At 40.1% G+C, this 26,859-nt stretch overlaps 1 protein-coding gene across 1 annotated transcript; it reads right to left on the bottom strand.

Moving 5' to 3' along the window:
• Positions 1-26,859, bottom strand: usp8 (ubiquitin specific peptidase 8). Its single transcript, XM_083997837.1, has 19 exons — positions 26,774-26,859; positions 23,287-23,480; positions 21,506-21,650; positions 21,309-21,394; positions 21,061-21,202; positions 19,838-19,880; positions 19,501-19,672; positions 18,739-18,901; positions 17,393-17,534; positions 15,844-16,124; positions 13,813-14,319; positions 11,569-11,643; positions 11,137-11,435; positions 9,718-9,939; positions 7,979-8,189; positions 4,223-4,459; positions 3,032-3,174; positions 2,783-2,915; positions 1-1,524 (listed from the first exon to the last, which is right to left on the bottom strand). The coding sequence occupies exons 2-19, from the start codon at positions 23,388-23,390 to the stop codon at positions 1,366-1,368; spliced, it is 3,264 nt and encodes a 1,087-aa protein (XP_083853963.1). The 5' UTR covers positions 23,391-23,480; positions 26,774-26,859; the 3' UTR covers positions 1-1,365.

Genomic DNA, 26,859 nt, shown 5'->3' with positions numbered 1-26,859 from the left:
AGCAGTTTTAATAAATAGTCATATGAGTTGTTTGAGGTTAATATAATCATTATATCTGAAACAAAATGTTTTTTTTTAGAGCATTAAGAAATAAAATCAACATGTACAAGTAGAAAGAAAAACAGAATGATCTCATCATGCTAGGCAATAAAACTGTAGTAAGAGTCATATCTGGATCCTCACATCTGGTCCATTCAGAAAAAAATACCAGTTTCACCAGTCAAACAGTCAAACAGTCGGTTAATGAGTCGGTCGGTGAGTCAGGCAGGCGGCGTAGAAGTGAACAAAGTCGTCATATTCTCCAGGGTCCAAAGAAAAACACAAACTAAATCAATCAGAGTCAGTTCAGAACCAGAACCAGAACCAGTTAATATTATTTCCTCTAAATAGTTTTCTGGATATAATCATGTAAAGAGTTCAGTAAGTATGTTTAAATTGAGAATACATTTTACAACAAACTTTATAGAAGCAGGTTTTTTTGTTTTTTTGTTTTTTCTGTCGCTGGCTCGACTGTTTCAGCGTCGGGTTTTAAAGCATCCGAGTCGTTAAGAATCAACGCCGGCCGTTAAAACGACGTCTTCTAACTCCAATTAACTTAGGCTGATTGCATATTGTGTGAGTGCATGAAGATAACATGGTTCATTAATTAATTAATATGAACAAGAAACAATCTCAACTCCCCAGAGAGGGTAAAACTCAAAACACTCAGTCTCATCGATGATCTGAAGGCTACAGAGTTTAAACTCCTACAACACGTCTGAATAAATGAGTGAATGAGTGAATGAATGAATGAGCTGCTACTTTCAATGAAAATAAAAAGAATAATTTGGTCACTTAGTTAACAGATATTCTTCACCTTGCCCTCCAGTATTTACATGTTTGAATGTGCAACATCAGCATTGGTTAATATGTCCTGTACATGCCGTCGGTAAGAAGCTGGAGATCCGTTTGTGCAACAGAAACAAAAAACAAAAGAAAAAACAAAAGAAAACGAAAGAAAAAAAGAAAGAGAGTGCAGTGGAGAGCGCGAGTCTGCAGCTCCACAACAACAACAACAGCAACACAACCACCAGGTCGCACACACAGTTTTAGTCTCTAGATGATCGGTAAAGTGAAGAGACAGACAGCATGTTTACAGGTTCCTCTAGGAGCTGAAGCGTTGCACGGTGTGTCTGCGTCGTCTGATTGGCCAAACAGAACGTCCACGTGCAGATACACACACACGCACACACACGACTAGTTTAATCCGCAACTACGTGCAGCAGCAGCAGCAGCAGCAGCAGCAGCAGCAGCAACAGTCCTCAGAGCTGTGATCTCAGAAAGGAAAAGGAACAAAACGACCTCTCAGGTGTAGTGTTCTTCTCGTCACAGCGCGGAGTAGAAGAGGATGTACGCGGCCGACGACTTGACGGACGAGGTGGTGATGTCCGACACCTCGTGGTCGTCGAACTTGAACCAGCGCTGTTTGTTGGCGTTCTTACAGTACGCCGTGTAGTGGCCGCCGTCCAGACCGCCGTAGTGGTTCTGGAGGAGGAGGAGGAGGAGAAGATGAAGAAGAGTTAGCTAAAAATTTTAATTAATGAAGATGAAATCTTACAAGTTAATTCAAACCAATTTTGGGGGGTTATTCTAGAGATGAACGCCTCAACTGGTCTAATCATATCGATCTCGTCTCCAAAAGATCCATGAAGATGCTATAGGCATTTTGAGGAAAGTTCTCCCTTTAATTCCCTCCTTCAGCGTATTTAACCCTCTATTATAGTTTCTTGTTCCCTCATTTAAATTATTGTAACATTGTTTGGGCAGCTACTTATCCGACTCATCTCAGAAAACTACTCTTAATGCAGAAGAGGTTTCTGAGACTAGATATGCGCCATCAGCGCCTCTCTTTTTGAAATATTGACTGTTATCTATTGATAAGGTGAATGCCTATCAAACATGCCTCTTCATCCATAAGTTCATTAAGAGGAAACAAGGTCTGCCTATTACTTTTCATAATTTCTTTATTCCAACTACAGATATTCATTCCTATCAAAGAGGCTTAGTCATAACAGCTTATTTTTACCATCTTCCCGAACATCAAGTCATCAATTCAACATTATAGAGGCCCCAAGCTTTGGACTGAATTAAATTTATCACTGAGCTCCATTTCCTCCCATTGCATTTTTAAAAAGAATATGAAGGAACTTTTACTTTCCACAGGAACCTAATTTTCTTTCCCTACTCGCTCTCTAACTATCTTTTCTCTGTCATTGTTCTGCTTTTGTCACATATTTTTTTGCTGTTCGTTGCTTCAAGTCCTACCTTGATTCCTGCTGCTATTGATCTCTTGTCTTTTGTTTTTGTGTAGCTCATGTAAGTTGTCTGCTTGTCTCTTGTTTTGTATTATTGACAGGGGTGGAACCGCTAGGACTTCGTTCCCTCATTGCGCAGCGTTATACGCATTTTTTTGTGGTAAATAAATAAACCTAAACTTAAGAAGGAGGAGGAAGTGGATGTGACGCAGGTTGTAAATGAGACAGATTTCCCTTTTACAGTTGCACATAAACTTACATTTGCATTCAAAAATCAAGCGAACAGTATAAATACATTACTGTATAAAAAAATAAGATTTAATAATAAAAGATAGAAAGAATATTAAATACATTTAGAGAGAGAGAAGAAAAAGAGAAGAAAAGAAAAAATCTTCTCTCTCTTCGTCCAACACAAGACGTCGTTCCTGTTAAATATTCTTTATTAAATCACTGAATCACAGAATTAAAGTCACGTGACGTCTACTCACAGAAACTCCGTAAAGACTGTATCTCTTCACGCTCTGCTTGGGTCCGATGACGTACTGGGCCAGGTCCAGACTGTCCTGAGGGAAGTCCACGGCCGTCTGCAGCTTCTGCTTCCACCGACCCTCGTAGGAGAATCTGCACAAACCACATCAGTTAAAAAATAAGAATATACTGTATATATAAATCTGTTTTCGTTCCCAAAGTGTGCAAGGTGAGAGAGTATTTTAAACCAGATTAAAGGTCCAACAGACCGTTTTAAGTGCACCAGGAGGATGGGGGGAACCTTCCAGATCTCCAGCTTCTTGGTGGAGTCTCTGTGAGCTTTACAGTGTCGGCAGAACACCTTGTTGTTGTCGGTCAGCTTCTCCTCCTTGGAGAAGAGTCTCAGACAGTCCTGGAAGAAAGAGTCAACACGGGATTCAGCTTTAGAGAGAAGCTGGACAGCAGAGTGGTGCATTCACTGCTCTGTGGTTTGGTTTCTTTTGTGTTAACACAAAGAAAGTGAAACAGCTTTAACTGTACAACTGTGTAACCAGAGCGGCTCGGTGGAGCAGCGGTTTGGCACCGTTCCTACACATTTGAAATTTCAAACTTCATACTTTTTCCAGACACTAATTTCCAGACTTCTCTGTAAAAAAATAAATAAATAAAATAGTTTGTGACACTTGAGTAAATAGATCATGCAACTAATCATTTGTTTTCATTATTCTGAATGTGTATGCCATTATGTCACTAAATAATTTCCAGAAGATTGTAGCTCGGTACAATAGCGGATACAAAATAATTAACCCAAATAACTTCAGATGAGACCAAACCCAGATAAGAAATATATTTCCATACAATAGTTTCCATTTTCCATACTTTTACAGACCTGGAAATGTATCAAATTAAATTCTATAATTTTCCATACTTCCATAGGAACCCTGTTAATGGCACTTACGATGATGGAAATGATGTTTGAGATGTTTTTACTTTTACTTTCAAAATTTTGGCAAAGCTACTTTTACTTGTATTGAAGTAATATTTGACAAGGAGTACTGTTAATTCACAAATAAAAGTTGTTCTGTTTGGATCCTTTTCTGTTGTTTTATGCCGTCTTGTTTTAGCTTGTTTGCTTTTTTAGTTTTTTTGATTGTATGTTGCTGCCACCTGATTGTTTGCGTTTTCATTTCCTTAAAAAGAGAAGAAAAGAAAAAAGAAAGTAGAAAACTATGAGAAAGAAAAATAAAAATAAAAATTCAAATCACTCTGTTAAACAGGAACAACAGAACCACTGGAGAGGATTTTCTATCTTTGTTCTAAATAAAATAAAAGCCTGTCCCATAGCAGATAAAAGCAGATAAAAGCCCAGAGCTGCTATTTTACATCTGTTCCTCTTAAACATGTCATGATTGATGAAAACCCAGAGCGTTCATGTTTGTGTTTGGTGTGACCGGACCGACCTGCAGCGAACACTTGCTGGTGGAGGCCAGAGGCAGCGACAGGTACATGAAGGTCTCGAAGGTCCGTGACTTGCGGTGGCAGGTGAGACACTGCACGGTGGACTTGAACTGGCCCTGGAACAGCGCCACGATGACCGACTCGTTCAGCAGCTTGTGTTTGCTCCACGCCACGTCGGCCGCCGTCTGGTCGTCCAGGTGGTCGTTCTCCTCCTCCTTGTAGCGCTTCCTGTTGTCGGCCTGGCAACCGGAGAAAAACACCGGGATGAAGAACAGCAACAACAACAACAGCAGCAGATACAGAAACAGACGCAGTAAAACCTCCATCATCATCCTAATAGACCCAATCTCCTTGTTGTTTACATTCTACTTCCGGGTAGAAAACCAGCACGTAATTTGAATGAGATCAATAGTAATGAACGAGAGTTTAGCTATATATCATATTTTTCACGCCCTATCACCGTTTAGACAAATCTGAAATGATTGAAGAAACATTAATATTTCTTTGTGTGTGTTTTGTGTTGCTATGTGTTGTATTTATTCAGTTTGGGGGGAATCACGGTGTCTAGAAAGCATCAGTGGCTCAGATGACAGGGACAGCTAACGGTAGCTAAGCTAACGGCGGTAGCTAAGCTAACTGTAGCTAAGCTAACAGCAGGACGTCAGCTGTTAAAACCCTCCCGTTGTGGGACACGACATGAAACTACTCCAGTTAGCTCAGTCATGTTGTAACTCAGATATCCGCTGGAGAAAATATTTTTTCATGGAGCGTTTATTGAGTCACTGAGTTATTAAAGTTAAACAGGTAGCTAACCGTTAGCGCGGCTAATCTATGATAACCATGACTAATTACAAAAATGTGCACACAGAAATAGTAATGTTTGTCCAATCATTGGTTTTATAGACTTTACAAACATCAGATTAGTCTAAACGGCGATACAGTGACATGAAAAATTAGATAAGCGAAACTCTCGTCCGTCACTATTGTTCGAATGCTGGTTTTCTACCAGGAAGTAGTTGTAAACAACAAGGAGATTCGTCCTATAAAGCTGAGTTACCACAGCTCAGACTGATATTCAACAAACCAAACTGTCTCTGGTCTCAGCATGCAGCTCACACAGTTCATTCAGTAGAAAATAAACAGGAGGAAAATGAGAGGCTGCTAATTAATATGTCATTAATTAGTCATCAGTTATCCTGGTGGGGGGGGGGGGGGGGGGGGGGGGGGGGGGGGGTGGGGGGGGGGGGGGGGGGGGGGGGGGGGGGGGGGGGGGGGGGGGGGGGGGGGGGGGGGGGGGGGCAGGCTGATGACAGACAGGACTGAACGTCACACAGATGAGAAGATGGAGAGTGTGTGTCATGATGGTTCGCTGCAGCCTTCGACTGGAACACCCTACAAAACACCCTTAAACTTTCTTCTTCACCTCTCTCTCCGTTTTCAAACAAAATCTGCTACAAATCACAGTCGACTCCTGCACTTGCTAATAGGCCTCTGTCATGCCCTATTGATTAACTGTTTTATTGTATTGTATTATATTGAATTTTTCTGTGTAATTGATATAACCTTGTTTTCACTTTTAGCACTCCTCTCCCCCTTCCCCTTCAGGCTGCACTTGAAAATAAGAATTTTGTTCTTAATTTGCTCGCCTGGTTAAATAAAGATTAAATAAAATAAAAATGAAGTCAATGCACATCCTCATCAATCATCATCATCAGCTGTTTGTTCCACTTTAACTGGCACCTTGCCCTTATAATAAAATACTGGGAGGGGGGTGTAGTTCTCCAACTCACCCCCAGGGGGAGACACTGCTGCCTTCACTGCTGCGTTGTCTCTGGGAGTAAATATTAACCCTTTTCTGTCTTTTGTTTTGTTTTGTTTGGCTCCTGGCAGCTTCACCTTATTATTTCACCACTATTCCTCTTCCTCTTATTCCTAGGAAATCCTACTTCCCATTAGGGATGAGAACCTTTCACGTTTGAACCGATATCGGTACCGGTCAACAACGGTACCTGTTTTCGGTACTTTTTGTGTGTCTGTGTGGTAATTAAAGTTATTTTGTCTATAAATAAGTCAAAATTCAGAATTTTGAATATTTATTTTTCAACAACATCACAACTCCTCAGCCTTTAAGAGTAATTTTATGTTTTAGGGATGGGAAATTATTTTTGAATACCAAATAGTCATTCAATGAAAACCAAAAAAAGTATAGAATTCGATACCCATCCATCCCTACATCCCATACATGAAAAATCACCCAACTTTGCACAAAGCTCCAGTCTCATAACCTCTGTCTCCAAACCAACTGTACCTGCTACAGTTTTACAATTTTCGAAAAATGTCGCCGTAATACTTTGAAAAATTCAGTACATTTAAACTATAAAAAACATATTAAACCTTTCTTGTCCCACAATTTTTGCTCAATTTTCACCAAATTTGCTGCGACTGCATCTTCAGACCGTCCTCCACAAAGTTACTACACGGAGATATTTAATATGAAAACGTTTGACTGTAAACAGAACTGTAAACTAAACCAGCCAAGTCTTGATGAATACATTTTCAATCTTCCTGAAAATAAAATGCCAATATTTTGGAGTCTCAGTCAGAACCGGTCAGAACCAGTCAGTACAGGCAATGAGGAGTCCTGGGTCGACATGCACAGAGGTTCTGACAGATGCAGAAGACACACACACACACACACACACACACACCGCTGCAGGAGGGTTAAACGACACACAGCTCTTTACTTACTCTCTAATTTGTCATCAAAATGAAACCAGGTGAAAAAAAACAGACAGAAGGAAAATAATACACTTATAATAATATAATAATAGACTAAGTTTTTTATCGTTAACAGGTAAAATGTGCAACAATGGGGCCATTTCCACTGCAGGAACTTCAGGGTAATTCTACTTTACGGGACCGGGGCCGTTGGTGCCGAAACGAGTCCCTGCCTCGGGGTAGAGACACCACTGAACTCATATAGTTACAGTATAAACAGTATAAACTTTGTGTTTTTGCATGTAGTCACTCACCTCAGAACTTTTCTTTACTAAACTAAACGGTGGAGCAGTGCAGTGGTAATGTCCAAAATATCTCTGACCGTTTATTTTAGTAAAGAAATCATCACAACAAGGACAAAGTGTTAGTTTCTGTGGCGGGGAGAGCAGGCGCTCTGTGATGGGATAGTAATGTCTTTCCAGGATGTTCCAGAGTTCGGCTATCTGAGGTGAGTGACTACATGCAAAAACACAAAGTTGATACTGTTTCTACTCTACACTATATGAGTTCAGTGGTGTCTCTAAGGATTCCAGTCATGTACCAGAGATATCTGATTGTTTTCTGAGTGTTTGTTGTGGTTGAAAGAATTGCCCCCATGGGTTAGCGTTGTCGCTATCCCTAGCGCCGGGTAACCATGGTAACTCTGGTTTGTCTGCATCAATTTTAGTCGCGTTTTTTTCTCCCTCCAACACTGGGTGACCATCAGGACAACGATTTAGGGGTCAAAAATGACCAGAATTCTCCTTTAAGTTGGGGGGGCACTGTGCTCCTAGTTATAAATGTTAGTCTAGGCTCCTGTAAACCCCCCCCCCCCCCCCTCCCCCCTCTCTCTTTACCAGGAACTCCTGCAGTGGAAACAAGACCAACACAGCTGTGGTAGAGGATGGACGAGGAAGCTGAGAGGATCAATGACTGAATAATTCAGTCATCAGAGATCAGTGTGTGTGTGTGTGTGTGTGTGTGTGTGTGTGTGTGTGTACCTTGTTGAGGTCCTCGTGCAGTCCGTCCATGAGGAACAGCAGCAGCTCCTGCGAGTCCTGCTGGTCGTAGCAGGCGAACTGCTCGTTGATCTTCCCGATCGTGACCTTGAAGTCCCGCGGGCTGATGTACTTGTACAAGCCGCCCCACAGAGCCTTCATGATGACGCCAAACTCCTCCGCCACCTCGCCTTTATGGCCCAGGATGTTGTACCTGAGGAGGACGGAGAACACCGACGTTTCACCTCCAACACCATCCTACATGTTCATCACTTCACTGCAAAAACTCAAAATCTTTCCAAGAATATTTGTCTTATTTCTTGTCAAAATGTCTCATTTCTAGTCAAAACTAAACTATTTTCACTTAATATAAGACTCATCACCTAAAAATTTACTTGTTTTTACATCATTTTCATTTGTTTCAAACAAATTTTCGCTTCACATTTTAATCGACAACAACGTTACCTGTTTTCGGTACTTTTTGTGTGTCTGTGTGGTAATTAGGGACGTCACAATTATACATTTTCTTGGTACGATTATTGTCAGAGAAATAATCACGGTACTACCATTATCACGATTAATATGCATTAATTAATTTCACAACACTATGAATGTGTAAAATCAAATATAGTCAAAATATAATTACGTTACTCATTATATATATAAATATTTCAACTATCTATTAATATATGACCAATTATTAACCCCACAGGGAAAGTGTTTGAAATATTCAGGTCATAAATTGTCATCTATACCAAATGTTTGCGTTTATTTTAATCATTTTTTGTTTTGTTTTGCTTTTTTTTAATTAAAAATTACACTCAACATTTAAGTTCCTACCAATTCAATGTTACGTTAGTTAAATGGACCAGTATCTGAGCATTTACCTTTATTTTGGTGCACATCTGCCGATACGGTTCCAACATAAATTTTTTGTGAAAATAACGGTATTTAGGAATCTTTACGATTAATTAATTGTGGCGTTTAATACCACGATTAATTGTGAAAACAAGTAATTGTGACATCCCTAGTGGTAATTAGAGTTATTTTGTCTATAAAAAAGTCAAAATTCTGAATTGAAACAACATCACAACTCCTCAGGCTTTAAGAGTATTTTATGTTTTAGCGATGGGAAATGATTCTTTAATACCAAATAGTCATTCAATGAAAAAGAAAAAAAAAAAAATCATGGGAATTCGGTCAGTACCAAAAAAAAGAAGTACCGAATTCGATACCCGACATCCCATACATGAAAAATCGCCAAACCTTGCACAAAGCTCCAGTCTCATGCCAGATTTTCACCAACTTTTACCAATATGTCGCCCCAGTGCTGTAAAAACTTCTGTACATTTAAACTCAGTGAAAAATTAAGTCCATCACTCTGTTGTTTTTTTCAAAAACTGTAAAATTTATTAATTTTATAATATTATTATTTATTTAATGTTGTCAAAATGTCAGTGTTTTATTTTGTTAAAGTTGTGTGTTGTTGTCTGCATTACGTTTTTTATAATACTATGTTGCTGTTGTTCTGACACTGTACTGTTTTTATGTTTTGGGACTCCGGATGGAAACTAGCACTAGCTGCTACAATCCGGCACATTTACATGTTTTTATATGTCCATTAATGTGCATTGTCCCACCCAAATAAACCAATAAATAAAAATAAAATAAAAATTAAACCTTTCTTGTCCCACAATTTTTGCTAAATTTTCACCAAATTAGCAGCGACTGCATCTTCCTACCTGTTGATGTCGTCCATGTAGTAGTTGTTGTTGAAGTACTCGGCCAGAGCCGGCGTGTTGCACAGACACTGCAGGATGGAGTTCATGTAGCACGTGTTGCCCAGGTTACGGAGGCCGGTCAGCGACGCCCCCATGCCTCCGAACGTTGGGTTCAGGTTGCGTAGTTTGGCCGCCGACGGCCGCGCGATCTCCACTTTAGGATGAACCTTAGCAGCAACGGGTCTGGAGGACGGAGAGCAGAGGAGCAAAAAAGAAAAAAAAGATTATGAAGAGGAATGCACACCAGAAAGAGTATCTGAAGAATTTAAATAAGAGAAGTGTTCAGAAGTGATGAAGAAAAATAATCGTTAGATTAGTCAAAAAATTAACCATTAGACTAATCGACTAATCGAAAAAATAGTCGATAGATTAATTGGGAGAAAAATAATCGTTTGGGACAGCACTGGTAACAATGATGCCTCCAGAGGTTTTGTACATTAACAAGAACTTGTAGAAAATAGAAACAGACGCGGCTTCTAACCGAGACCTAGAGGCTTTTATCTGTTCGTGGAGCCAGACCGGAGTCTGTTGGAGAATTTACGGTAGATTTCCTTATGATAATTTTTTCTTTTATTATTATCATCATTTATATATTTCTGATTGTTCATTTGTATGTTCTGTTTTCTTTTTCATATGACTTTATATTTCATTGTTAACTACAGGTGGAGGCTTCTAATAACAGGGTTCCTACACATTTGAAATGTCCAAATTTCCAGACTTCTCGGTGAAAAAATTCAAATAATTTGTGATATTTAAGTAAATAGACATGCATAATATTAAAAAAAGCATGCAATTTATCTTGTTTTCATTATTCTGAATGGGTATGCCATTATGCAACCAAATCATTTCCAGAAGATTGTAGCTAGATACAATAGCGCATACAAAATAATTAACCCAAATAACTTCAGATAAGACAAAGCCAAGATAAGATAAATAAAACAAATATATTTCCATACAGTAGTTTCCATTTTCCATACTTTTCCAGACCTGGAAATGTATAAAATCAAATTCTATACTTGCATAGGAACCCTGTAATAAGATCTTTGAGTTTTTGCCTCTTCCAGCACTGAAAATGATCAAATTGTTCCTTTTACTTCTGTTTTTTTTAACTGTGCAGAAGAAATCTAAATCTAAATCTAAATCTAAATCTGAATCTGAATCTGAATCTGAATCTGAATCTAAAACTAAAACTAAATCTAAATTTGAATCTAAATCAAGATATTATCGTTGTTTCAGCAACATCAAAAAGATGAGATTCTATTGAACTGGAGCCACAGACGTCGACATGTGTTAACTCTGTGTTAACCTGGTGACACTAAGGTGGATGAATGTTTTTTAGAGATAAAACATGAATTATAAAACACTGCATTTGCTCCGTACTTGGTTTCTCTGTTGATGGTGGGGATGACGGGCGCCGTGGTCGGGGCCGCGGTCTTCTTCTGCGCCTCCTCCCTCAGGTCCTGGCTGATGTCTGGAGACGAGTACGAGCGTTTCAGTTTGGACTGCTCCCGCTCTCGGTCGCGGTTCGAGTCGGGCTCGGCCGTTCGTGGCGGTTTCTGTTTGGCCGTGGGCGGCGTGGAGGGAGGAGTCTGAGGAACGGTGACCTCGGGCGGGTAGAGGTGCACGCGGTTGGTGGGGGAGTGGTAGTACCTGTAGGTCCCCGTCACCGTGTCCAGGAACTAACACACAGACAGAAACCAGCAGCAGTCAGGCATAAAGAAATAAAGGTTTGTTCTTTAGTTTTTCAAGCTCATTCTCTATCAAAGTTGAGTTGAAATGACTCAGCGTATCTGAGGTTTAGACATGTGATACCTTCATCCAACCGTCTGGGAGGCCGGGGACGCTCCGACCCATCTCCTCACTCCTGGCTCTGGTCAGAGGCTCCCGCTGTGGAGAACACACACACAGAGAGAGACAACTGATGAAATATGTTTTAAATAACAATCATAGAAAAAGAGGTGGTGACATTGAAAGAAAACTCCTTCAAAGGGAGACCTACTTGAGTTGGAGTTGAGTTGAGATTACTTTATTTATCCCATAGGGCAATTCTGTTTCTACAACTGACCGCCACACCACAATCACATACACAAGCATACATACAATTGAGGAGGAAAGTGCAAGGACAGTGCAAAATTGAGACCAGGTAAGATAAAAGTACAAAAATATAATAAATACATGAGATCTACTGGATCTACTTCCTCAATACCATGTCACCTAATGGCCTTAATGAGGACTTAGACATTGGGCCCTTTATGTGAACTGATATTTGGTGTCTAAAAATCTCCATAATAGTGTTCTTTAGACTTTATGCATTTGTTTTATTGTTGATTATTGACTATTATACAACAGTTAGTTCCGACCGGTCCCAACCGAGCAATTTGATTGGACAAGAGACGTTCCATGAGTGCTGATATACAGTATAACAGCACTGCGACTTTTTACAGACATGATCACTCCGCTGTTCAGCTGGACAGGAGCTAAGTCAGAGCTACGCTCCCCATACAGGAGCTGCCCCATCTCTCTGCTGCTGCTGCTGCTACAGTTATAAACGGACCTGAACATTAAACCTGGACCTGACCTGGTCCGTATAATTGGAGATAAATATCTACTAAACACGGCTGGAAAAAAATCGCCGCGGGGCAACTACGTTTTGACGGCGATGTGTTTTGATATTAGCGTTAGCTGTTGTTAGCCACGTAGCTCAGCTACTTAGCTTCAACTGTGTTTATATTGATTACATAGATGATAAACAAATGTAATACGGTATCGATAACGTCTCTGTGTCTTCACGCTGGTCCTGTTGCTGCGGTGCTAATCAGACACGGGCTCAGAACCAGAACCAGCACTGGAAGCAGCTCGGTGGAAAACCTAGTAGCTAGTAGCTAGTAGCTAGTAGCAAGCTAGTATGAAATGTTTATGTGTTGCCTGGCAACAGCCTTGTCTCCCTTCCAGTTGCGGAACTATTTCTGTTGGCGGAGCTAAATAAATGATTAGATAAACAAACAAATCATAATCTCTTGTAGTTTATTACTGTTCTAAAATGCGCTCGTAGCACTGTTGTATAAAAGCAATATCACACTCGAGGTCGTGCTGTTGTACTGTATATCAGCACGGTGTGATTATCTGCGGCACTCGGCCTGCGGCCTCGTGCCTACGACCGAATCACAGCCGTGCTGATATACAGTACAACAGCACTCCCTCTCGTGTGATATTGCTTAATAATCTCATGTTTATGTGTACATCTTTTAAACACTTGACCTGTGTGTCTGTGTATATTGTGTATGTTAACATTTATTGTACTTTTTTGACCTCTGGGCACACTAAGTTTATGTTTATTGAGATCCCCATTAGCATCTGCATAGCATCCGCTAGTGGCCTATAATTGGCTCACCTGAAGCCCATCCAACTAATGACAGAGGTGTGGTGTCATCAGGCCTTCAGCCTATATATGTATATGCCTGCCACTTGTCATGCCATTTGCCTGAGGAAGACCACATCGGTCGAAACGTAGCAAGCAAGTAGGCTATCCAATAAATGGGAGCTTTAATCCAGTGTGCGGATATTCCCTTTTTTCTTTTAAATAACAATCATAACAACGAAAAACACAACTTGTCCCTCCAAGGAACTCTCTCTTTTTTATTTTCTCTTTTATTCTAAATTTGTTTTAAATTGAGTGATTATTATTCCTTGTTTTGTTTTTATTCATTATAGTGTTACTCGTTACCTCTAAAACAACTCTGTGTGGTAACGTTGTGTTATTATCTCATAGCGTGGTGAATGTGCAGGTCACAACTTGTCCACCAGAGCGTTGTGGAGTTGTTGGATTGTGTATTTGATGAGTTTGATGAGGGAAACCAAGAAATCCCATAATGAGCCTCCGTAGCGTAGCTCTGAGCAGCTCACGGCTCTGCTCCGCCGTTCTAAAAATAGCTTGCACCGACAATTAAAGGTAACAAACCTACTGCTATGACTATAGGGATTATGGTAAATGGGCCAATTTGACAAAATGTTGAACTATCCCTTTAACTTAAAATAATTTCTAAGTGAAGCACTGACCTTGATCTCGTTGACGATGTGGTTTGTAGCCGGTGAGTCCAGAGACATGCTCTTGGAGGGAGTGTCTGAGCTCCTCTCCTTCTTCTCCTTCTTCTCCTTGTCCTCCTCTTCTTCCGCCTTCTGCCTCTCCAGCTTCTTCTTCTCCTGTCGTCCCACCTCCTCTTCCTCCTTCCTCCTCTTCTCACTCTCCTCCTCTCTGTCCAGCCGTTCTCTCTGCTCCTTCTCCTTCTCCTTCTCCTTCTGCTCCTTCTCCCTTTCCCGCCTCTCCTCCTCCGATCTGCGTTTCTCCTGCTCCTGCCTGGCCTTCTCCATCACCGCCACGGCCTCAGAGTGGATCTGACTCTGCTCTTCCTTAGACAGGGAGTTGTTGTTGGAGCTGAGGGAAGGTTTCCCGGTGCGGTCGGGGACAAACGGACCGTTCTGGGTGGAGTTCTTCACCGACCCGTTCTGGCTCGGCTTCGGCTCATCCGACGACACCCGCACAGACGGTTTCTTGGCTCGGTCGAACTGGGAGAACAAACCAGGAGAAACGTTTAGACACAGCAGGGCCCAGTTGTTCAAAGATAAGCCATTTTTATTCTATTTTATCCTACTACACCTGTCTGTTTTACTTCATTTTATCTAGAGTCTTTCTCATCTTCTCATTTTTTATCTATTTTACTTCCATTTTATCTAGTGTTTTCCACATTGCAAATGATTGAGTGTAAGATAGCATTTCCCCGATGTCTCTAAAATCCAATGTTCTAAAATTATTGTGAGAATGTGTATGTGAATGTATGTGTGTCTGCCAATATGGTTCCGACTAGGGGTGTAACGGTATGGGATTTTACAGTACGGTACGGTAACGGTGTTAGTACAGTATACCGCGGTATTTCACGGTGACGGTATTAAAATTAAAGTATAGGCTTTAGGTAAAGTAATACAACTTGGTTTATACTTAAGTGTCAGCTAAATGTAATTATTTATATTCAGTCACTCAGGTCTCTCTCTCTATTATACACACACAGAGACATATGTCTGTACACACACACACACACACACACACAGCCTCTATTATGCATCTCTCCGTGCATCTATCTATTATACTACATCTTTCCTTCAATCTCTCTCTTTCGTCTTTTTTTTTTCCTTTGGCATGACGTGACGTACTGATTAAGTTTGGCTTGTGGCTTCACGGAGCTAACGCTAACACGAACACACGGACACACACACACACACCATGGATCTTTTATAAGATGATGTAATACATCATGACACACCCACGCCTTCGTGTTTTGGAACCTTTATTCATGTGTGTGTGTGTGTGTTTGTGTGTCTGTGTCTCTGTGTGTGGCCGTGTTAGCGTTAGCTCTGTGTTAGCGTTAGCTCCGTGTTAGCACCAGCCCAATGTTAGCAGGGCTTAGCAAACACTGCTCTCCGACCATGAGCCAAACTTTTTTTTTTCCCCTTTCCCCCAACAACGTGTTTCTATGGTTTCCTCCGGCTTCAACCAATCACTATTTGTGATTGGTCTGCAAGCGTAGGCACCGGAGCTCTGAAAGCCCGTTGTAAACAAAAGCACGTGTGTGTGCGTAGGCTACACAGTGACATGTGCCTCCCAGAACTGTGGGGGAGCTCCGGAGAGGGAAAAAAAAAGAGAAACCAACGAAGGAGCGAGCTATTTCCGGCCGACCTGCATGTGAACGTGAAGTGAAATGTTTTGAGTTCCCAACGTAGGAGTTGCGCCGGCAGCGCCGCATAATATTAAAATAATTAATTAATTACCGAGCTTGGAAATCTCTCGGTGTCACCACCGTGGCTTTACACCACCGCGGTATACCGAAGTATGGTATACCTTTACACCTCTAGTTCCGACATAATCTTTTTTGGGAAGTGGCGGTATTTAGGAATCTTTACGATTAATTAATTGTGGCGTTTAATACCGCGATTAAGTAGTAATCGTGACTTCCCTATTCTGGATGACAAAACAAGAGATTTATCAGGAGATGTGATGTAGTGTTTTATATTCTCAGGAGGACAGAGACTCGGTACCTGTGGGATGGCTCTGGCTGCAGCAGGCGACTGGTTGGACGATCCCTTCTTACCGACGTCCAGACCAGAGTTTGACGACACTTTGACGGGGGAGTCGACGGCGTCCGGCAGCCTGTCGGTGACCGTGGAGGTTTTGGAGGCGGCGTGCTCTGCCGGCGTCACGCCGTTCACCAGCGCAGGAGGAGCGGAGTTCGGCTCCTGAGGCTCAGGTGAGATCTCGGGCTCAGGCTGCGGCGGCGGCGGAGGCTTCGGTTCCTCCAGGGATGGGTAGCTGAAGTTCACTGTGGATCGATCCGTCAAAAAGACAACACACAACGTTACAATGAGCTCCTAAAGGAAAACTAATCCTTATTCTAAGTCCTTCGTTCCTTCAGATGTTAAGCTACTGAACACAGACCACACCCATTTTACATGACTTCTTTTTAATGATTTGATTCTTAATAATTGCTTCATTATTATCTGTTTTTACCTTGTTTGTTTTTATCTCATCTTGCTTCATCTCTTCGCCTTGTCTACGTATTTATATAGTTCTTGACTCCTGCCAGTTTTATGTTGATGCCTGATGTGTGAACGAATGTGCACTGGGAAAGCTATAAATAAAGTTGTCTGAACAAAAACTGAACTGAACAAAGCTAAGGAAGAGTGAAAGACTAAACAGAGTAATAATATGAGTTTCTCAGTCGTGTCGGAGCATTAAATTTAAGAGCAGATACATTTTCTTTGTCAGTGTAGTAACGTGCACTGACAGACGGTTGGATGAAGGTATGATCAGTAGTTGTGTTTCATCTTCACTGGCGTCACCATTCAATTTGATTACGATTCACCAAGTCTGCGATTCAGTTCAATCTGATTATTCGATGCATTTTGATGCATCACTTCCTCAATTTTTTATGTTGCCACACATGGCTTTTTAATTAATTAACATAAATAGTCAGATAGATATAAAATAAAATAGTAAATATCATTTAAATGCATTTCCACAAAACAGCAGCAGCTTCCTTGGAGTCTGAACACACAAAGAAAAAGAAAAGGCCTATAGTCTACCTAAAGGTGTGCTTGTTAATTCCTCAAAAAGAAAACTTGGCATTTTGGCATTGTGCTTTAAAATAAAATAAATCACTGTCTCTTTGTGTGTGAAAAAAACATCATCAAACTTAAATTAATTATTTGAATTGATTGTGTGACATAACTGCATCGATTCAGAATCGTCCCGTTAAGAATCTCAATTATTTTCGGTAACACCGCTAACAAAGTGTGAGACATACGGTTCAGAAATAACTATTTAACCTTAATGAGCCACAAATAAAACAGTTTTTTATTCACTTGCTTTAAAGGGATAGTTCAACATTTTGGCCATAATCCCTATAGTCATAGCAGTAGGTTCGTTACCTTTAATTGTCGGTGCAAGCTATTTTTAGAATCATCATTGTGTCAAAGCTGAGTGTGTGTGTGTGTGTGTGTGTGTGTGTGTGTGTGTGTGTGTGTGTGTGTGTGTGTGTGTGTGTGTGTGTGTGTGTGTGTGTGTGTGGTGACAGGTAGTGAGACTCACACTGAGGGGCGCTGCTGATGATATTCTGTCTGGGGGGTCGAACTTTAGCGTTGGTGGTGTACATGGGGAAAAACAGCAGCCAGTTCTCGTAGCCGCCCTCCAGCACCAGCGGCTCGCTGCGCAGGATGGTCATGCTGTCCCACTGCAGAGAGAGAGAGAGAGAGCGCAAACACAACATTAATACTATGATTATTTGATTTAAAAAAAACACATTCCCATCATCATTGTCACATATTCCAGAAACATCACCTTCTAAGTTTTGATAATTTCAAAAAGTTGAAATATGCCTGCTCAGTATATAAGACTCTGAAAGGACTTGCACCACCTTCACTGAGCAACTACATTAAGCAGTAGGTACTGTAAATACTAACCGTTTTACGAGGGCTATCACAAGAGGGGATTGTGCAATACCATTAAGACGCACCACTTTTAGTCAGTCAGTACTGTCAGTCAAAGGCAGTCACATTTGGAACAGTTTACCACTAACACTACGAGAATGTCATACATACACCACATTCAAAACACATTTAAAGAACTGGCTGAAAAGCAGTCAAAATTGCACTCGCTTCTAATTTTAACTGATTTACTGCACTTAACGTACTTTATTGCCACTATAGCACTTTATTCTACCTCTTTGTCTCTGTGTTTTGTTTTGCATGTCAGGTTTTTGTTTTGTTGCCTGTTTTGAATGTTTGTTAGAACACTTCTTTGTACCTCTGATCCGTGTGCTTTGCTCTGTCGAGTTCTTATTGTTGTCCGTTTTACTTCATCTGTCAATATTGTGTCTGATTCTATGTCTGTCTTGTTTACCTGTGTCTTGTCTAATTGTAATGAAATCTTCTCTATGTAAACTGCCAGAGGACAGGCAAGGCAAGGCAATTTTATTTGTATAGCCCGTTTTTACAAACAGTTTGTCTCAAAGGGCTTTACATGGCATCATAACAACATCCTCTGTCCTTAGACCCTCACATCCACTGAGGAAAAACTCCATGGAAAACCCTTTTAACAGGGAAAAATGGGAGAAACCTCAGGGTGAGCAACAGAGGAGGGATCCCTCACCCAGGACGGACAGACGTGCAATAGATGTTGTTACAGACAAGAAAACAGTTTACAGTTTATGTCAAAGAATGTGCGAAATATGGAAATGTTAGCAGGAGACAGCGGGTGAAAATTAGCTACCTGCTAACTCTAAGAGCTGATGTTATTAATGTACATTGTCCTTTTTAAATAAATAAATAAAATTAAATACTGGACCTTGTAAGTGCACAAATAGCCAATCTACACACACACACAGACCGCTTGTTGTGTCTGCAATAAAGATTAATAATAATAATAAAACCAGTTACCTTGTAGAGTGCGTCCTTGAGGCTCTGCAGCGTGGTGCCCAGTGCCAGGTCCGAGACAGAGTTGAACCAGTCCAGCAGCACGATGTAGTCCACAAAACCTCGCCGCCTCCACTGCTCCTTGGACACGTCCGGGAGCTTCGTCTCGATCTGAGTCACAGTGATTCTGAAAAATCAGAGTTCAGGTCATTTTTTAAACATACCAAAAGACTATATTTTGTTATTCCCTGGTTGGAGAGGAGCAGGGAGAAGACACATGGCTCAATGATTGGTTTAACTGGTATTTTGTCATAAAAATCTGACTATACTATATACAGGCAAATGATTCTGGACTCAAATGTGAAATAAATGTTATTCACTTTTGCAATGCAACACTATGTTTGTTGACAAACTACAAAATTTGTGACACATTATTTAGGAAAAAAACAGCGTTTAGGATATGTCCTGCCCAGTGGTGCAAATACAGAAATACAGTACGAAAAAAAAAAAAAATCTATTTCAATTTAATGTTTACAGAAGAAAGTCACACCAGGGTCTCTGCAGGTTTCACCAGCTCAAATTTAAGACCTTTTTAAGACCATTATGGATGAAATGTATGACCTATCAGGACAAATAAAAAACGTACAAAAGAAATGTCACAAAATTTGAAATTGATTGCAATATATAAGTTGCGTGTTAGGCTTATTTGGAGTTCTTCGTCTTAGATCATGCATTAATTCGTGTTAATATCATGTTATTAATTCATTATGACACTGCCGTCCTCACCCTGGGCTGACGGCCTCCTCCGGCACGCTGATGCACGTCTGGGCCGGGACCTGAATGTGAGACTCCTCAAAGTCTCTGTGGCTGCGAGCGTCCATAACGATTATCGTAATGGTCTGGTCCTTCATCATGTGGAAGAGTTTCTCTGCTGTGATTCCACCGGCCGGCACCGCAGCTGTCGGAAAAGAAAAGAGGCCGTTAAATAAACACAAGGTAAAAAAATAATTAAAAAAAGGTTTGAAAAAGACTAAAGTGGTGCCAGATTAAACACTGTGGCAGTTTATAAAATGATTTTTACTGCACATGTTTATCAGACTTCTGTTGGGTTTCCCTGTTTTACCTTTTGGAGTTGCATTCTTCAGTTCATTCTGCTCTGCTTTAACCTACAACAACACACAGAAAAACATGCTGCATCAATCATCTTGTTTATGTCGACTTCTCCTTATATGAAATGGCACTAAGGGCCTGATCTACTAAAAGTTTGCTTGTATAAAAATGTGTGCAAACTTGATGTCACCCGCAAAGAAATGAGCAAGCTGATCTACTAACCAGGCGCACTAATGATTGCTTCTCTCCCAAAATACTGGGAGGAATAGATGCAAATAGATTTATTTAGCACACGCAATGTGATTTACCAAACCTGAAACAGATTGTGGTGGAAGATTTTACGTCTTTATTTAGTACGTTTGAAAGGCAAGTATTATCTGGCACAGCTTTTTGTCTTTTATTGGTTTAATACCTGCCAGGGCAAAAGCTCTTATATCTCTGCTTTTCCTCGCATCCGGGTCATTCCAGCAGACTGTAGCAGTTTTTCAGGTGTAACCAAACACGCACAATTTTACCAGGAGCGCACAATTTACCGCCCCTTATCTGGGATCTTAGTAGATCAGGCCCTAAGAGTGATGAACAAATACTATGACTTACAACAACTTGCACATTTTCTTCTTGCACTAAAATCAATTCGTTTTTGTATATAATTTTTTACATCACATTTTATTTTATTTGCTATTTTATTATGTAGCTATAGTTTGTTCTTTATATTTTACTATTTTATTATGTATAGTTTATATTCTTATTCTTTATATTCTTATACTATATGTTATCGTCACTGTGTGTCTGTGTAATGCTGCTGCTGCACTGTAATTTCCCAGATTGGGATCAATAAAGTATACCTATCTATCTATCTATCTATCTATCTATCTATCTATCTATCTATCTATCTATCTATCTATCTATCTATCTAACACCAATCAAACTCTTGTTGCTGGTAACTACAGAGTTAAAAGTGTGGAAACCCAGTGACATGTAGATGATAATATCTGACAGAGCAGAGAACAGGTCTGCAGCTTTAAGCACAAACGCATAAATACGTGGGAGAAGTTGAAGTTTTACTCAGTGAAACTACAGATTAAACATCCACTTGTTAAATTTATAATTGACTCTGTGTGTCTGTCTGGTGAGTGTTTTGTGAGCGTGACCTAAGATTGGACACACGATGTTCACTGTACATTTTAATGTGAATGTGTTAAGCATGAGTGTACGTGCATTAGTTGATGTTTCTACCTTTTTGCTGTCCTTCTTGTTTGCCGACGGTGCTTTCGGAGATGACCGTCCACTTTCTTTCTCTATCATTTCCTCCTTTCTTTTCTTCTCCTCTTGTCTTTCTTTCTCCTCGAGTCTTTTTCGAACCTCAACTTCTTCATACCTGTTGAGAAAATGTCAAAATTAGCCGAGTAGAACTGAAAAAAAAATGTTACATGCTTCTCTGACGTCATATCTTCAACTATGTGGATTTAAAGTGTACAACTGACCTGAGTTTAAGGCTTTCAGAAAGTTTCTCTGCTTCTTCGATGGCTTTCTTAAAGCTGGTTGGCCCGAGCATGGTCTGATAATAGTCCTGTATAGATTAGAACAGAAAAGAATCAACTTTAAATATGAACATCTGCTCAGGTCAACGAGGTTTTTGATGAAAAGAAGTTGCAGTTTTACAATGATTAACTTTTTTTACCGGCTGCTGCTTGAACTCTGGTCTCTTCTTGATGATGTCATATACTGTTAAATACTTCATGTACAGTACGTACGCCTTCTCCTCATCTCTGTCCAGGCGACACTCCTCTGCCGCCTTGAAGATTTTACAGGCACTCTGAACATAGCTGCAAGAAAACAAATTCAAAAAAGTAAATAAAAGGTTCAAAACCACACTTCTTCTGTATACGAGTGCAGTTTAAAGGGTTTAAAGGGCTTTTGATGGATGGACACCATTGAATATAAAGTCCAACAAGAGCTGACACGAGTCGTCAAGTAGTCGATGAGTGGATCAACAGAAAAATTATCTGTAACTACAACTTTTCTCTCTTAAAATGTAATGTTTTTTTTCTCATATGTCACAGTAAACTGAGCATCTTTGGGTTGGACAAGACAAGATGTCAACATGTTTAACTTTATTATGGAATCGGGTCCATACACAAGACACACGGCACGAAAACAGACAACACAAAACATATAATAAAAGTGGATGAAAGCTAAAAGTTCATATTTAATAACATTCATAAAATGAAAATTACTAAAAGGATAGAAAGATGCATCTGTACCAATGTTTCCAGCACGGTGACTCTGGTATCTGACAGGACGGTACTTAATGTTAGTCAAACTTAAAATGAGTTTGTTCTCTTTGTGGCGTCACGTCTACACATACAGCTGCTGGAAAAATGAAGAGACCACTTCAAAATGATGAGTTTTTCTCTGGTTTTACTATTTATAGGTTTGTGTTTGAGTGAAATTAACATTTTTGTTTTATTCTATTAACCAAACCACTGACAACATTTCTCCAAAAACTGAAATAAAAATATTGTCATTTAGAGTTTTTATTTATTAGCAGAAAATGACAACTGGTTTAAAATAACAAAAACTATCAAGTCTTTTCAGACTTTGAATAATAATAATGCAAAGTAAACATGTTCATATTCATTCCACAACAACAATATTTTAACTTAGGAAGAGTCAATGTTTAATCCCAGCAGTGGTTTTTATAATCTTCCTATAAAACCAGATGTGGTTCAGGTGACGACCTCATCAGAGTCTCATGTGTTGGTGTTTAAAAAAAGAAACTGGAATGAACGAGTGTCGTACATGTAGAGAAGCTTTTTAAGAAACTTCTGTGAAAGTGGACTGTAAATCTATACATCAGGGTTTCTTAACACGGCTTTAAGAGTATTACCATGTACGTTTGGTGGAAAATAAAATACATCTTAATTGATAATTGGTGTCTTATTATTAGGGCTGCAGCTAACGATTATTTTAATTATCAATTAATCTTTCAATTATGTAAACTATTAGTTGTTGCTCAATTAAAAAATGTTGAAAAACATCAATCAGTGTTTCTCAAACCACCAGACGACGTCCTCAAATGTCTTGTTTTGTCCACAAACTCAGTTTATTGTCATAAAGGAACAAAGAAACCAGAAATATTCACATTTAAGAAGCTGGAATCAGAGAATTTGGACTTTTTTTCCCCACTCAAACCGATTATTCGATTATCAAAATAGTTGACGATTCATTTAATAATAATAATAATCATTGTTGCAGCTCTCTACTTATTATTAGGGATGGGCATTTCGAATAATTTTCTAACCAAGTATCCTAACCTATCCTAGACTGCACTCTAACGTGCCGTTTTTTTTAATCCTAGGTTAACCGGATAATAAATTCATAACCGGATAGCAGATTGCCTACTCGGGTACCCGCACATCCCTACTTATTATATCAATAAATACAGTATGTGCCACTCACTTCCTGGTGCTGGTCTTGTCCGGCTTCACCTCGGCCTTCTTGTTGAGGTCTCCCAGAGATGTGGACAGGTACAGCTCTTTGACGCCGGTGGACACTGCAGGCATCTTTGCGGGGGGGTTCGGTCACAGCAGAGCAGAGCAGGGAACCAGTCAGTGTTGTTGTAAACAGGCTCTGGACATCTCTGGAACAAATGTCTGTGACAGCAAAACCAAATGAAGTGAACACATGAACCATGAACCATCCAACAACAACAACAACTGCTCGTCCTCTTCCTATTAACTGTTTATTGAACCAGCGTCAGCAGCATCAACATTACAACACTACAGTTCAATGATCATCAGCTTCTCTCATGTTATTATCAACTAGGTCAGCAGATAACACTATTAAGCTTTCACTTATCGTAACAACTACTATAAATATTGTACACTTAAGGCCAGACACTACAGGCAAAAAACATTCTTGTTTTTTCATGCACTGATCAATTTTGAGATTGAGAGGAGGAGGCAGGAAAACAGCGGAGAACTGAGCCACGTGTCGGGTACGGGCAGGTACGAATGTAAACAGAACGTTGACAGAAAGTCAGTTGTCGAGCCCGTCAAAAAAATTAAAAATAATAATAATTCAGACTAAAAAAAATGTTTTCATGGAAAAGCAATACTTTCATTCTGTACCCCTCTAAAGGCCCCGTGGATGTATTAATTTTAAAAAAATATAGCTTTTGATAAATATTCTACATATTCAACCTTTAACACAAATATTCCGCTTACTTCTGCTTTAACATGTCTTCTTTCAGAATAGTGGAAAGAAATGATAGAAAATCCACACTAAGGTTTTTATTTTACTTCATGTTGTCTCTTCCGTCTGTAGATTTCTCCTAAATTCACCAAGAGTTAAAGCAGAAGTGAGTGATATATTTGTGTTAATATAAGTCTTAAATAGTTATATCTTCCGACAGCAATCACTTACATAGAGTGTTTGGACTGAAACACGGGTCTGTCAGTCACTCTGCTCTGCTCTGAGCCCAGGAGAAAACATTTATCGTATCCTACAGTTTTTATCCAATGAGGAGAGAGAACGGCATGCAGGGCTGTGTGTGCAGCCAAGGGACGCCGTGAATGTGGTGACGTAGGGACGAGGACTGTTATGGTGCGTTCAAGGAAACTCGTAACTCGTGTTTTTCCGACCTGTGAAGTCGTACCAGTTCGATCTGGTACGAGTTCACGGGTCAGAAGTTACGAGTGGCCGTTATAGTGACTTTCACAGGTAAAACAGGTCGGAAAAACACGAGTGGGTTGCCTGGAACGCTACAAAATCGTAAGTTGTGACTTGAAGCTGTAATTTACGGTTTCAAAAGCCTGCCTGGAACGCAGCATTAGCCAAAACGACCGGATCGCTTACTTCTGCTTTAACATGATGCTACCGTGGCCTGTTGTCTGGCCCGTGTCATGTTAGGTATCGCTGTAAAGCTCCAAAAACTGTCATTTCCTTTGTATCAGCTACAAATCATAAAAGTAAAACTGACAATAACAATCTATGTAATTTTACAGTACAACACCGCGTCCTGACATAAGTACAGCGAGCGAGCGAATCGGCAACGAATACTTGCGTGAAGGTGTCCTGATATGCCGTTTTTCACATCTTGGAGTGTTTTTTTATTTTATTCCTCTCATATTCTCCTCTCTCTGATACTGAGTGGACTTTTCAACCAATAAGAAGTGTTTAGGGGCGGGACACTGCCGCGAAATGTCGTCCAGATAGAGACAGAGCGAGCAAGTTTTTCAGGGTTGAGCGATGTCGCTCGCGGCGTCAGGACCGGCTGATTGTAAAGTAACACATTCTAATCAATTTTCCTCGCTCGCGTGACGCGTCGTTGTCCCATCGCTGTATGTCAGGACGCGGTGCAAGTCTTTAAAGGTGTACAGAAATGGCCGTTTGTCCTGTTTGTCGCGCCGAGTTGTCACGAGCTGCAACACGAGTTTACCCGAGTGAGGAAAACGAATTTGATTGGTCGTTATCGAGCGGGCGGGATATTCAAAGCTTGGGGCGAGACCGAGCTCCGTGTGTGTGTGCGTGTCTCAGACGTTTGAATGACGGATTACGGATCCAATATCAGTGGCTGGTGAATCGTGTACAGGCTGACGTATAATCCGTGCGCCTGCATTATCCAATGCGAAAAAAAAAAATACACACTTTCATCCTGGATTTACTCAAAAATAGAATTTTGCACAAAGTTTGGCCTACATCGCCTGATAGATGAGTTATCACATTAATTTTATGACCCAAAGTGGGCTCAAATTCAATTTTCTTTTCTGTACACCTTTAAAGGCCGTTTTCTCAAAATGAGTTTTTCCTCAGACTCTGAACCCGAAATTTCAACTTCAGCAGCACTTACAGACATCAAACCTTGCAGTTTGACCCCTTTCTATATTCTGAAGGTTTTTACAGAGGGGCTTGTTGATATATCATTCACAGCCTCATTTATACAACATTTTATTACTAAAAACATGGAGAAATTAAGCTTTATTTTAAGGGCTGGTGACAGTATTTTCTCATTTACAGAGTGATAAAAAGAGATATCCAAAATCCTCCTCTGGAAAAATGTTTGACTCTAATATGTCATCAAAATAAAACAAGAATTTTGAAAGTAGCTTTATCCATTGTTCAGATTTCTGTTCTGGGAAAGTATGCAAATTAGCACATATTTAACTAGACATTGCCTCATTTACATATCTAAACATAACATTTGACAAAACTTGTAACTCACCTCATGTAAGTGATACACTTGGGAAGTTTTATTGTGATATGTTAGTTTAGTTTTAGTTTGTTGTTAAGCTTTGACTTATCTTAAACTGTAAGCAGACATTTAACAACTACAATAAGTAGGCTATTTTTACACGGAGATAAAAACATGTCACAGCTTCAGTAAGTTACATTAAACTACGCAGCTTCGGTTGTTGTCAGCACATGAGCCAACATTAGTCGGTTTGTGGTTGTAGTCATTTCTATTTTTATTTTATTATTACAGTGTTATTATTATTCCATTTCATTTTATTTGACTGTATTTGTGTCTGTTTCCTCCTGTGGTTGTACAGTAGTTAGCTGGCGAAGGACATGTTGTCAACAATGACGACAACAACATTAGATAGTTTCCTTCTTGCTGACCTTAACGTAGCTTTAGCTCGGCCGGTTAACAGTTTACCACACTGACGAGTTTTTTACAGCTCGGTTTGTTCCAAGTTAACCCCGTTAATCTAATTAAATGTTAAACTAAAGCTTTGTCTCCATCTACATAGCTACACAATGTTAGTTAGCATGTAGCATCTTAGCCGCTGGGAGCTCCACGCACTTAACCGTTGGGCTAGCTCGTTAGCTGCAGTAACGATGGCAACGGCGATAATCCCGCTCAACGGTAGCGGTGTATCCGGTAGGAAAAAGAATGAACAAAGGCCAAATGTTTGATTAGATAAGATCGAGTTTGTAAATGTACCTCTCACTGGTCCGATGTTACACTTCAGCAGCTACTTTTTTTGACAGCTGGTTCCTGATTTCTAGTTCCTCCTCCTCCTCTTCTTC

This window comes from Trachurus trachurus (genome assembly GCF_905171665.1).
Source record: "Trachurus trachurus genome assembly, chromosome: 3".
Lineage (NCBI taxonomy): Eukaryota > Metazoa > Chordata > Actinopteri > Carangiformes > Carangidae > Trachurus > Trachurus trachurus.
The sequence above is the reverse complement of the archived record's forward strand: the minus strand, read 5'-3'. Positions and strand labels throughout refer to the sequence as shown.

Excerpts from the sequence above, each read along its gene's own strand:
- usp8 (XM_083997837.1), bottom strand. The coding sequence starts at position 23,390 with ATGCCTGCAGTGTCCACCGGCGTCAAAGAGCTGTACCTGTCCACATCT. Across the intron at positions 11,644-13,812 it reads ACATCGTCAACGAGATCAAG|CGGGAGCCTCTGACCAGAGC; the intron begins GTCAGTGCTTCA and ends TGTTCTCCACAG. Across the intron at positions 4,460-7,978 it reads TGCACGAGGACCTCAACAAG|GCCGACAACAGGAAGCGCTA; the intron begins GTACACACACAC and ends TCCGGTTGCCAG.